At 41.0% G+C, this 14,036-nt stretch overlaps 1 protein-coding gene across 2 annotated transcripts in view; it reads right to left on the reverse strand.

Moving 5' to 3' along the window:
* grm1a (glutamate receptor, metabotropic 1a) overlaps positions 1–9,924 on the reverse strand; it is a 34,886-nt gene extending 24,962 nt beyond the window's left edge. The window contains exons 1-3 of one of the 2 annotated variants that reach the window (XM_005454654.4): positions 9,763–9,924; positions 8,044–8,884; positions 5,150–5,399 (exon numbers count right to left, since the gene is read on the reverse strand). In XM_005454654.4, coding sequence (XP_005454711.1) covers positions 5,150–5,399; positions 8,044–8,773 — 980 coding nt within the window. In that variant the 5' untranslated portion in view covers positions 8,774–8,884; positions 9,763–9,924. The remainder of the gene's footprint in view (positions 1–5,149; positions 5,400–8,043; positions 8,885–9,762) is intronic. The other variant, XM_003449887.5, reaches the window with a different exon arrangement.
* Positions 9,925–14,036: the final 4,112 nt, after the last annotated feature.

The following is a 14,036-nucleotide window of genomic DNA, read 5'->3' on the forward strand; positions in this document are numbered from 1 at the left end:
AGATAAGGGATGAAGTGGGTCGAGCACGTCGCCACACCTGGCCCTCGTCTGAAGAGCAGGTTAGCTGCACAGAACAACAAAGGCTCTCAGATTCAAACATCCCCGAATGCCCACTTGTAGTTTATGCAGCCACTGCGGTATTGTGTTTGTGTCTGCTTCTGTGGTGCTCTGTGATCACCGTAAAACACGAGACAAGGAAAAGAAAACCGCAGCGTTCCCTGCTTTTGAACACTGCAAACATTTCGGTCTGGTGCACCACTTACACTCCTTTATTGTTTTTAATGCCAAGTAAAATGAAATGGGGACGTGCATAAAGTTTCAAAAGAAATTGGCCGCAGTATCTGCCTCACTGGTTTTGCTTCATTATCCTTAAAAAAATACACCAACTATGTTAAATTGGTGTCATATTTTACACTCAAATATTCTCAGTTGTACCCTTACCACAAAAACAATGGGATAATTGTGATGAAGTGTAATGCTTTTTACTCGCACTTACATTTTAATTAGTACACTGATTGGCCTGATGAGGACAGTATTTGGAAGTTTTATTATTTTGGTGAAAAAAAGCAGTGAAAGCCTCAAGTGTGCCTGTGTGATTTTGAAAGAAAATTATGCTCCTATTCCATCCTGACTGTTGCTGATATTATTCCTGGCTATGGCCTGTTTTAACTTTTCTGATATTAAGCATTTTGTGGTGATTTTAGGGAGATATAGTTGAACTTGAGACCTTGAATGAACTTCCGTGGTGTAGACCATGTGAAGGACATTTTTGCGGTAATACAGAGAAGCTTTTTTGACTGGTTACTGAAGCTAATGAGGAAGTTCAATAAGGAAGGATTACAATCACTTATCTGCCTGCTTTCCTGTGTGTTCGGTCGTTCGTCTATTATTTACACCACTTCCGCTTTCCCATGCTGTCAAACTCAATGTTGACACCAATGCTGACACTAGTTGAGTCATCTTTTTGTCCACCTTCTTCGAACCAGTCAGTCACCACTCCACGTGCTTAAAATCTCACAGCTCATCGGTCACCGTCCCTTTCATGCTTTTGTCCACTCAACCCACCTCCTCCCACCGTGGTCACTCAGATCTGTCCTAATTCCTATCACCAGGATTACGTTCTGCTATGTGGAGTGGATGTAAAGTGTGTAATCGCCAAATAGATTAATTGAATTCTGTATCTCAATAAATCGTGTTCGGTTCTTCTTGAACTGGTGTCTCAGTATATAAGGCAGAAAGAAGATTATTACCATATTACCAGGTTTAACTTGATATTATGAGATGTTTATTTACACACCCAGCAGGCATGGAGCAACATTTGTCATGTTTTTGTGCTCAGTTATGTTTAAAAGCCACTTGTTAACTTTGTCTGCCTACCATTTGGTGCTGGTACTGGGTTTTTTGTGGCTCTTTCCACTGAAATCAGCTACCTGCTGCCACTACAAACAATGCGGGGCTGTAAGACTAAAACAGTGCGCTGAATTATTGTCAGCTCTTCATTACAAGTGACCTACTTTCCCACATATTGCATAGTGCCAAGAAATTGATCACGGCATGCAAAGTCATCTAAAGTGTGCAGAGGACTTCTTTATTTCTTTTCTTTTCTTTTCACTGGGCCTTTTTTGCTTTTTGTGGTAGATTACCACTTTTATTAGAACTCGCACACATGCACACACAAAAAAAGCACAAACATACACAGATGCACACGCAGCTCGTAAAAGCTTCCTCAGAGGTGAAAGCATAAACTACGAAAACAAGCTTCTCTTTGATAAGCCTGTGTGCCAGCTTCATTCATGCACACACATGGCTTTGCATGTGTTGGCCCTCACTCTCTCCATCTCTCTCTGTCTCTCTCTCTCTTTGACCCAGAAGCATTTCTTCTGCCCATCGAGACTTTCACAGAAGCTAAAAAAAGACACACTTTTCCCATCTCCTATGGAGGAAAGAGAAAAGTAAAGATATGGGAAGCAATGCAGCCGATCCCAGAGTGTCATTATAATAGATAATTTAAAAGGCTTGTAAAAAAAGAAAGAGTGCCATCCTCTGCTATGAACCTAAATATGCACGTGTGCATTGAACATGGCATATTCAATCAAAAGAGACGCTCCTGATGAGAGCACCACTTGTCTTCTCTTCATATACCGAGGCGAAACATGGAACAGGAAGTCAGAAAGGCGTCTTCGTTGCTAATGGCAATGACAGGAAACAAATGCTCTAATCACACCAGCAAATCTTTAAGTGTGTGCAAGAGAATTAGATTCGGCAAACAGTCACTGACAGATTTGATCTAATGCAACAGCAGTTTTTTTATTCACAACCTAAAGACAGCTTAAAGTTTAAAGATAAGCATTTTTCTTGGTGACAACTTGTAATAGAGGGCACCTCAACGTCGCAAAGACAAAGGAGCTGATAGTGGACTTCCGGAGGTGCAGAGGAGTACACACCCCCATCACCATCAACGGCGCCGCTGTGGAGAGAGTGAGCAGCTTCCGCTTCCTTGGTGTACATCTGGCTGAGGATCTTACGTGGTCAGTACACATAAACAAGACAGTGAAGAAGGCACAGCAGCGCCTCTTCTTTCTCAGGAGACTGAAAAGATTTGGCATGAGCCCCCGCATCCTCAGGACCTTCTATCGCTGTGCCATTGAGAGCATCCTCACTGGATGCATCACCACCTGGTATGGCAACACCACCGCTTACAACCGCAAAGCTCTCCAGAGAGTAGTGCGGTGCTCTGAACGGATAATTGGAGGTGAGCTTCCCTCCCTCCAAGACATCTACAGGAAGCGGTGCCTGAGGAAAGCGGGGAGGATCATCAAGGACTCCAGTCACCCCAGCCATAAACTCTTCAGACTACTTCCATCAGGAAGGAGGTTCTGCAGCATCCGGTCCCGTACCAGCAGACTGAGAGACAGCTTTTTCCACCAGGCCATCAGACTGCTGAACACGTCATAGACACCTCACCCTCACTACTGGAACTTCAACATTATGCACTCCATACTGTACATTAATGCCACTGTTTTGCACATACCTACCTCTGTATATTTTATATTTTATATATCTTATTTTATTGTTTACTCTATTTCATTTGTAAAACATGTATATACACACTCACACACACACACACACACACACACACACACACACGTAGAAAAACATATTTAGTACACACATTCAGTAATGTATATACCTTTATATATGGTACATATATTATTACTTTTTAGATTAACCATTTCTATATTTTGCTTGTTGCACGTTATTGTATTTTGCACAACTCTGTTGCTTGTGAAGCTTGCACACAAGAATTTCACTCGCATGTACTGTACCAGTGTACCTGCACATGTGATGTGACAATAAAGGTGATTTGATTTGATTTGATTTGATTTGGTTAGTGATCATACCACATGAGTGCAAATGCCATCAACAGTTTGTCCCAAATTCATTTGCAAGTCAATCAGAGCTTTACTTCATATCATTCTCCTGCTACTTATCACCTTTTTCTTTAGCTTTCTACATACTGCTAAGTAATAAAGGGAAAATTGTCATGACAAGACCAACAGAAGTATAGAATGTATCTTAAATATTTTTAACTTCCCTCCCTTGTAAAGTGGTTCTCAGCACCAGAACAAACAGTGTCCATGGAAATCCACTAACACAGTATTTCAATTCGCCATGTTGAAGCAGCTGGGGTCTAAAGCAATGAAAGGTGAGGCTTTGGCTACACAAATAAAACTTATATTAGACTGATATGTGACTGTATGCTATTGCACCTTATTGGCTTCAGTTGAGACTGATGCAACACTTGAACATCAATGGTAATAAAGAGGAAGTGATTCTGTCTAAACACACTACTCTGTAATGAAAACCACCATCTAGTTAAGAGGACGAGTTTACTGATGTCAACAAATATAACAGAACACACAAGTCCATTTTTAAACTTCAGCTGCTGACTGACACGTGTGAGGTAAACACTGAAATGCACATTGAGTCCTCCTTTAAAACATGTTTCATGCACAGAGCTTTGATTCCACATTAAATGTGCTTTGCAGAGTTTGTGACAAGAGCGTGCAACAAACAAAGAGCCAATAGTTGTTAACTGCAAAAGGATTTTCACGTGCAATTAACCCATTTAACATCCAGTGTTGAATTGGTTCGTACATTTTTATAAGTGTAGAACAATAACAGTTTTATTCTGTGAGAATTACCTGGACTATGACCAAGATTTTGATATGAGTGAACATACAAAAATGAAGGAAGTCACTGTACTGTATTGTTTTTTCTAGGCTTATGAATTTGATTTGCATTCATTCAGGATTCAGCTACAAAGTCATCCTCAGCAGTCTAATCATCATCAGTAAGGACTCTGTGAGCACAGGCTTCCTTAGCCAGCCATTTAGCCATTTAAGTAACTTAACGGTATATGTAAAATATTACATTTAAGGTGGATATGTTTTGCCATATGTATCAAAATACATATTAACAGTATTGTGCATATGGCTGAAATAGTCTACAATAAAGAAGTGCCAAAAAACCTCTTCCTTCTCTGAAATGAAGAGTGAAAGATGCTGCAGGAATGAACTGAAAATTAGCATCAAATACGCTGTGACTTTTATTGACAACTGTGAATGTTCCTTGAGGATGATTTCATGGTGTAATGTGACACTATAAGTGTGTGAGACAACTCTACTTGCCCTTTTCCAGTGACTAAGCCACCACCAGAAATGACAGGGACATGAAGGGAAAGAAGAAATATGGAAAAGAAAGGACAGGGTGAATATCTAAGGAGGATGTGTAATAATAAAAAGGATTGATTCTTATAAAGAAGGTGGATTCAGTATGATCTTCATGTATAATCACATTTGAATATAAGAAATGACTGCTCCTGCCTTAAAATAAAGACAAATATGACGAAGCATGGACATGGAGAGAATGGACTTGAGGCATTGTTTGCAGCTTTTTTGGCAACAGAAATGCCAATTATTCATTGTTGGAGAACATTTCTATTCAGTGCTATTGGTATGTGGTCTAATTCTTCTCAGTTGCCTTGGCGACATGCACATCAGGAGGACAACGCAGCATCTCGCAGCCTTCCAAAGGCAGGCTCTAAATTGTTCAATAAAAGGCAAAAAAATTTAAAATACCCACACACCTGCCAACAAGGAGGAACTCTCCATAAACCCCGAGCCGCCTCATGGCCATCAGCAGACCTCGGACAGTCATGCCCTCGCAGAAACACACCACCACACGAGCTTTGGGTAGTCGCTCCCGTAATTTCCTCAAAAGGCGGTCATAATGTTTCTCCCCTGCGTTACTGTAGATCTTGTCCGAGTGAGCAATGCACAAGCCTTCTTGAGAGGCCAGCTCCTTGAAAGCCTCCATGCCACTCTCCCCATAGTTTCCTGCAGGTGACGCAACAAAAGAGACAGTGAGAATAGCAAAATTTTAAATGGCGTCCAATAAAATGTATCTTCAGTGTCTTGTAATCCCATTTCTTAATGATGGGTCCATTTTCAGTCATTGAGAGCTTAAAAGATGACGCTTTCATCTGTGATTGGGATACAATCCACATCTTGGTGTTTTGCATTACATGCCTTTTTATATGCAATACCACACTGGCATCATTAAATATGAGTAATTGCTTTTAACCACACATCTCTAATTATTGTGCTGATGGACAACAAGTGTTTAAAGCACCCCACCCCCCACCCCTCCCACCAGTTGTTCACTGTAACAAGCCCTGACCGAGTTGAAGCTCTGATCCACTGATAATGAGTGTGAGAGTTGGCCGGCTAGTGATTGCAATCAAAGCCAAGAGGGGTGAAGATCGTTGTCCTTGCTTAACAGCATGCTATCCCAATCAAGAGCCCGGCAAAGCTGCTGAGCCTAAATCTTCTATTTTCATGTGAACTACTTTTCTTGACTAATGCGTCAAGAGCTGGATTTCGGATGAAGCCAACGGATCTTTAGCAAGATACCTGGATTGTACAGACAAGTCAATCAGCTGCGCATGCAGGAACACGAACTTGCATTTGATTGTGCTTGTTATCAAAAGGGAATTAAAAGCACCTTTAAATAAAAATGTGTAAACATTTGGCTGTGTGATTGGCTTCACTGCCCCCACCCCCCTCCCCCCCAAACATGGGTGATGGAGAAAAAGTATTCTGTCTGTGCATGGCATGGCTTTACAGAGCGAGGAAGACAGCAGCTGACACAGGCATCACACTAAAGCATTTATTCTGACACAATGTGGCCATGTGTTGGTTTTCCGATAGCCCTTTGATGATATTTTCAATTGCCTCGTTTCATTCTTCCACTGGTAAATGGAAATAATGATATCCAATTATTTTACTCTTTCCATCTCAGCTGTGAGACAGGTGGGTGGTGGTGCATTAGTTGACAGGCCTTTTGACAATGACCACCAAAAACCCACTCGGAGCATTGCAACCAGACGGATGATAATCGGGACAGGTAATTTATGCAATTTCACAGCCCTAGCTGTTGCTACTGGCAACAAGCTGCAATTATAACTTGAATAAGGTGGCAAGGAGTAGGAACTCGTGGGCTTAAGACAGTCGTGACCACAGTTTCAGAGATAAATAAAGATAGCTCAAAACAAATTAGTGGATTTACACTGGACTTCTCAAAGGTCGAGTAAGGTCGGCATAAGGCAAAATATATTAAGTTTGAATAAACTAAAAAATAGAATGCCTACGGTTAATTAAATATTAAAAGTTTATATTGTGCAAAAGTACATTACTGTAGTAATAACTGAAAAAGTGATGCCGTACGCAATGAAATTCACCCTCCCCTGACTGAGCTCTCATCAAATATGACTTCAGTCCCACAGGATCCTGCTGTAGGTATATTGAAGGTCAGACAGCTGACGCCACCTAGATGTGCCTCCAGGTACTACACCTCCCTAACTCCCTATCTTCATCTATCTGATAGCAACCTGTGTCAAAGCCCATCTGCAACACCTGACTATAATAGGACTTTCCAAAGATGTTTTACACTCCCCATGAGTATGCAGTTCCTCAGGGGGGATCCTGGGTAATGTAGCCTGTCACTCATAATTTGGGCGCACAGTCGATGACTGTGTGTTCACCAAGACTTTAATGAAAACCCATGGACATAATTCATGTCACAGTAATTACTTTGTCTTCCCAACCTGTCTCTCCTTTTTACCTCCCGTCTCTGCCATAATGCACTGGTAAGACTTCTTGAGACAAAAGTGAGCCCGCTGTGTGAGACATGATATTCATTTTAATTTATATGCACTGAGAGGAATTTTAAGAACTAACGTCATTTTTCAGTCCAGTCTCACCCTTCACATTTAACAGTTTAAAATTTCCACAAGAACACCTACATTTTTAATGTTAATAAAGGTCCTGCTAGATTTCTACTTTTTCAACTTGTAATGATGACTTTAATAACACTGATGAGAAAGTCCAGCTTTGGATCCCAATACTGTAACATCATGCCAATATGAAGAAAAAAAACAACAGACGGCCCAATATGTAGTCACCTTACACAGTCGTGCATGTTTGTTTGTTTGTTTTTTGCGAGCAAGGCACCCATAATTCTGTTTTAGTGTATATGAGATGCTTTGCTGTACGTGAGGCCAACACAACCCTCCAAACTAATGAGGGTCTACACTTAATACAGAGATGTGGATGTATTTGCCAAAAAAGCTAGAGACTGTCAGGAAGGTGCAACGTGATATTCAAAGAGAAGTAAAATAGTAATCAAATGTCTTAGACCAGCTACCTTGAATTAAAAAAAACATACTCGTGAAGCTATTTTTAAATATAAATATAAAAATATATGTAGTAGCCCTTCACACTTGAACAATCAAACACCCAGGATTGGCACAACATCTTATACAAAAGCTGGACATGTGTCACTGTCAAGCTCCAAACTCTGTGATCAATTACAGCATTGCTGTGATGCTTCACTATGTTGTCCACTAATAGACTGCGAGACTATGGGTGAATTATTCTACTGTTGTGGTGATGTTAGAAATGAGCAGTAATAGGCTCTCACCCTCAGTGTGCACTGCAGACACATAGGTCCAGTTGTAATGCTTGACAATGTCCAGCATGGCCCGAGCCTGAAGGGTGTCTGAAGGAACGACCCTCAGGAAGTACTTGAACAAAGTCTTGTCACTCAGGTCGATGCTGGTGGCAGAGTAGGCAATCTGCGGGATGTTGAAAAGCTGCAACAGGTTTTGCACCTGAATAGCCACAGAGCTGGATCCGGGTCCGATCACACCAGCGATAGGTTTCTTGGTAGGTGGTGGCTGGTTGGATGGGGTACCGTCAATGCACCATTTGGACCCGTCCTTATCATCCCGGATGGAGATGAGGGAGTCCCGGATGAACTCGATGCTCTGCTCCAGGGCGACAGACGAGTGCCAGCAGGAGTCCCGGATCTCACAGCCAAGGCTGATGTTGGGGAGCAGGTTGGGGTCGGCGTTAATTCGGTCCAAAGTGTGGAACATGGCCTCGACCCTCTGTATGCCGTATTGCTCGCGCACGTCCCCGCACTTCCGCTCGGCCACCTTCTCAGCAGACGGCTGGTGGTGGACGGAGAAGAGCGCGCCGATGATCACGTCTCCGTCCATGCGAGCCACGGAGCGGGAAACAGCGCGTGGGACTACCGACCGCTCATAGATGCTGCTGCTGTGGGAGAGCACGAGAACCCGAAAGAAACACGCGGGGAGACACAGGAGAGCTAAGAGACCCATCTTTACGCGTGCCATGTTGCGCCACATCGCGTGAGCCGTGCCAACTGTGCAGGCATATCATCTGCTGTCTGCCAGTACTTCCACGCTTATCCCATCCATGACCTGCGAGCACGACACCTGGGAGCCATCCACGCACACCTGCGGGGAAACAAGACAAACTGCTGTGACGTGCAAGCTAGGAGAAACGAGGACAGATGTGCCAAACGTTTATGTATAAAGAGTTGACTAAGCACGCATGCTCCTTTACATCAACGCCCTGCTTCACATTCCTACAGCTGGCAGCCCTCCTTATCCCGCTATTATCAACCACCAGATGCGAGATGCCATTGAGCAAGGCATTCAAAACGGACACCCAGCTGGTCTATGGCCAACAGTGGTTCAACAGTACTACTGTCTGGTCTGCCAAGCCTCTACATCTATTTAACACGTGCGGAGACAGTCCGTTACTTCAAAACCTCTCAGACAATACGGTGTTTTCATTGCAAATGATCGCTTGCTATTTTGTGCGGATGCTGGCTCTGCCATCCACAAGATCAGGCAGGCTGCCGATTTCAGGACCGTGGACAGCGCGCTTTCCAAACACGTTACAAGGACGTCTTTGGGACTACTGCCTGCACTCGTCATCCCCTCACAGACGCATTCTTCACGATTTGACTCATCTAATTTCTAATGAAAGCCGAACAATAGAAACTATTATACGAATCGGCATCTATGTGAGTTTAATACGAGGAAGCCTACAAGATAGACGATATACATATAAACATATTATTATTATCCGTCGTCCAGCCTAAGGTACCTCTCGGTTTAAATGAACAATAATAATAATAATAATAATAATAATAATGATGATAATAATAATAATAATAATGATAAACAAACTAAGCTGTTACCTTTATAATAGGAAGCATGACATGACATGTTCTTATTGTCACCTTTAATCAGTCCATGTTTCCCATTCTGCTACACACACCATGCACATTCAAACATGTTTTTTTTTCTGGTGTGTCAAAACTTACCTGAATCCTTGAGACATGTCGCGTGCCTTCATCCGTCTTCTGTAGCGCGTGGTCTTCGGCGGTATCAGACTTGAGTCTCTCTCTCTCTCTTCCCCCCTCTCTCTCTTTCTCTCCGTGTCTCTCTCTCTCGTATTTCTTGCTTGCTCTCTCGACTCCAAACATGAAAATGAAGATCCCCTCTGCAAGTGTCACCCCTTCCCCCTCCCCCTCCCCGTGTCTAAGCCAATAAATCTTGCAATGTTTTATGAGAGATAAGAATACGAGCATATGAGCAAAATCTGTATTTAAACATAACGCACAAAAAAATGCATCTTCTGAGCGTTTTGTGACGTCAGATGAGCAGGGCACTGAAAAAAATTATTCTGTAGCTGTTCATGTGTGCGTGGATGTTTGTGTTGGATACAGGCTTTTGTATGTCATTATTTCAATTAACTTGTATTTTGTCACTTGTTTTATTTTGAAAGGGAGAAAGAACATCAGATTAGTCTGAAGTCTGGCGTTACCCACCATTTTCAGTCATTTGACAGCTGAAGAGAGTTTTAGGACGCTGAGATGAGAAGTGCAAACAACAAACAGAGAGGAGCCTGCTTCTCATATCTCCACTCACTTGAGTTTACTTGAGGCCTCTGGCTCCAGCACGAAAAAGAAGCCGTGGATGTTTTCAGCACGGAGTAGAGTCTGTTGCGCCATCTAGCGTTCGGTTGAAGGAGCTCGATGACTTATCAGTCATTAGGTCAACAAAAGCCGGCCACGGATCTCAGCTTTTCGACCCTTAAGCAGATTCAAAGAGCTGCAATTAGGACGTAAGATCTAATTTTTATGTATTTTTAAATAATTACTCCCTGTGAGTTATGATTACAGAATCTGAAATAATTTCGCTTAAATCTGGCGAAATTGCGAGTGAATTTGGTAATTGTTTCATCTTTACCCATCCATTATCATAAGCAAAGGTTTCCCTCCCGAGAGGCATGTATTCTCAAGTAGTGGGCCCTTGTCGTGACTCACGCCAGGCGGTATGAATCAAAAATAAACTTATACAAAGGCGTCACTACTGCCATTGCTGGTGCCCGGGGCTCCGGGAGCGAGCATCTGATATTGAACCTGAATAGAAGTGACATGTTTAAGAAGGAGACACTGCTGGATACTGCGGCCGGCTGTGGGCGGGGACTTCAGCCTGAGTGGGTGGACCGCAAGGCTTTGTAGCAACCACTTAAGAGTGATATTATTTAGATTATGCAATATTAGTGAAAACTGATTTTTTTTAAAAACCCTAAATTTATTTTATAAACTGGGTATTGTATGTTTGATGTCCATTTAGATCAGGGGTGTCATACATAAGGCCAAAATCGGCAAGGCCAAGACAGGACAGCTTTAGAAAATGTGAACTTTTAATTGTATTTTCATAAGTTTTACAGCTTTTCAAATTATACCCTCTCCCTTTAGTTGGATTCATACCACATATATACTTCGCTTCTTACACTGAGTCCAAAAAAAGGACATTTTCTGTGAAAATGAAAACTTTATATTTTATAATTATAAGACAGTCTGGGAAAAATAACTGCTGGAACCTTTTCTGTAATTTTACACATTTATCATGTTTTTTATGGGTCCGGCCCACTTAAGATTAAAGTCACCTTATGTGGCCTATGATGCAAAATGAGTTTGACATTCCTGATTTAGACTTTGCATTGTTTCCACCTTCTGCTATTAATACAGTGGCTGCTTATGCTTGTAAAAAGAGACATTTAAAAAAAAATAGATAAATCACCCACAAAACACTCTTACCTAGCTATTTTACATCTTCAAAACCTTACTGTCATCAATCAACGTTTTGAAAAGTCTTGTGTTACCAGTCCTTATTTTGTTCCGCTTGCAGCAATGTCTGCCCTTCTCATCCACAGCAGACGATTGATAGCCTCTCTTAAAAACAGAAAGTAAGAACTGCTTAATAAGCAACAGTGAAAAGAGTCGTACATAAATATCTGTTTTCTTGTTGAAATATTTTACATTAACCCTCTCGCGAATGTGCACAGATAGACGTGGTTTTCAGGTTGGTGAGGGTGGGTGGAGTGATAAAGATGAGAATTAAAAATAATCTACACAGAGCAAGAAAGTTTTCACAGTTCTGTGAAAAACTAAGTAGTATAGACTACAACCCTCTATAAAATTAAAATTAAATGGACTCGATTAATTGATCATCAATAAGTGTGAGCACTTTTATAAACGCCAACGTTTTGGCAGTTTGCTGGTCTAGAGCATTAAGGTGCAAAAACCCATGAGCTACATCTCAGACTCTACAAGCGTCAGTTAGTATGTTAAATGTTAAAGGTCACAATTAGAAAAAGACAGGACAAGTGTCGCTTATTTGGAAGTGAAAAGAACATCGCAGTACAGCTTAGGTTTGTCAAGTTGCATCTGAACAACCCACAAGACTTCTGGAATAATGTCCTTTGGACAGAAAAGATCAAAGTTGAGATGTTTAGCTTTAATGCACAGAACCACATTTGGAGAAAATCAGACAAAGTACATCAGCATAAACACCTCAACTCATCTCTTAAGCACGGGGGTGGACCGGTAATGATTTGGGCTTGTTTTGCAGTCAAAGGGCTTGTGCACCTTGCAGTCACAGAGTCAACCATAAACTCCCCTAGATTCAGATGCGAGGCCATCTGTCCAACAGCTAGAGCTTGGCCTAAACTGGATTATGCAACAGGACAATGATCCCAAATACAGCAGTAAGTCTGCAACAGAATAGTTAAAAAACAAAAGAAACAAGATGTTGCAATAACCCAGTCAAAGTCCAGACCTCAACCTGAGTGGACTTGAATGCATTTTGTTTGTTTTATTTAGTTCTTTAAATTAAATGACAGTGAGACTTCGGTTGATATGATGTTGATATGATGTAAAACAGCCATATTCCCACTGCATGGGTTTGTTTCAGCTTTGATGTGTCCGTGAGTCAGCTCCCCCGGGTCCTGTGGTGCTGTTATGTAGGTGGCCTCGACCTCTAAACGTGGCATGTCCTTCTGTTAACAGCAATAAAGTGAAGCATAGTCCATCTTTTTCCACCTGGGAGGAGGCTTAACAAAAACAACAGTGCAACAGTGACCTCTCCTGTTTGTTAGCGATTACTGCATGTTATTCAAAAAATGTTTGTAAAGCTGCATTCTCTTAGACATATCAGACCCAAAAGTTTATATGACTTCTGTTTTTAAAGAGGAGCAATTTTCAGTTTAGCAGGTCATTCATTTTCTCACTTTTTCGAAAAAGTTAGAATCACCAGCACATGGGAAAATCAGTAATCTTCTTTCAAATGATCGTTTAAGTCATATTTGTAATGTTTTGTGGACTTAAGGCCAGCAACTTTATTTGTGAGTTATTTTTTTGCACGGAGACATAATAAAATGAACAAATAAAATAAATTTATAGCATACATTAAGGAGCTTCCGTCATCAATTCATACACGGTACATTGTAAGGTATCCAGAAATTACTGAACAGAAGCAATCAAGGAATACAAGTTATTATTGGAAAAAAATCTTTTTCACTAATGGCTTAATCTATATAAAATTATCAGGTTTGTATTATGTAATATGCCAGTTTTGTTAGTTAGACTTGCAGTTTATAATGAATTGAAGTTGAACTTAACTTAATTATTGGACCCTCTTGTCCATCCTTATCCACTGGTGTTGGACGAAAGTCCTGTTAATCTTACAGAACCCAACACCATTGGATGGGAGCATGTATAGAATCAGCAGTGGGATGTAACTCAGTACATTCCCTCAGGAACTTTACTAAAGTACTGTTTCAGTGTAATTGTATGTTGTTACTTTCTCCTTCTTTTTACAATTGTTGTAAATATTGTACTTCAAACAATTTCTCTCTCTCTCTCTCCTTAATCACATTATTAAACACATAATTAAAGTGATATACACACATTACTGAAGTAACATTTGTGTGTTCCAATGATATATGTTTGGGCTTCCAAATATATTTTTATAGGTTTTACAAATTTTAATGCTACAATGTCAGAATAACCCATGACATAACAGTACAGTTTTATTCTGTCATAGTTATTATAGATGTCATGATGTATAAGTGGAACTAAATACTAACCATAATGTGTACTTTTTTAAAATTTAGATTAATTGTTCAGTTAAAAACACCAGATTGTCAGTATTGTTTGCTTTTTACATCGTTGCAAGACTCCTTGTATTCGCCTATGTAGGCAACTCCCGTGATTATTCTCAGCTTCCTTTTTTTTTCTTTTTTTTT

The sequence above is a fragment of the Oreochromis niloticus genome, linkage group LG15 (genome assembly GCF_001858045.2).
Source record: "Oreochromis niloticus isolate F11D_XX linkage group LG15, O_niloticus_UMD_NMBU, whole genome shotgun sequence".
Classification (NCBI taxonomy): domain Eukaryota; kingdom Metazoa; phylum Chordata; class Actinopteri; order Cichliformes; family Cichlidae; genus Oreochromis; species Oreochromis niloticus.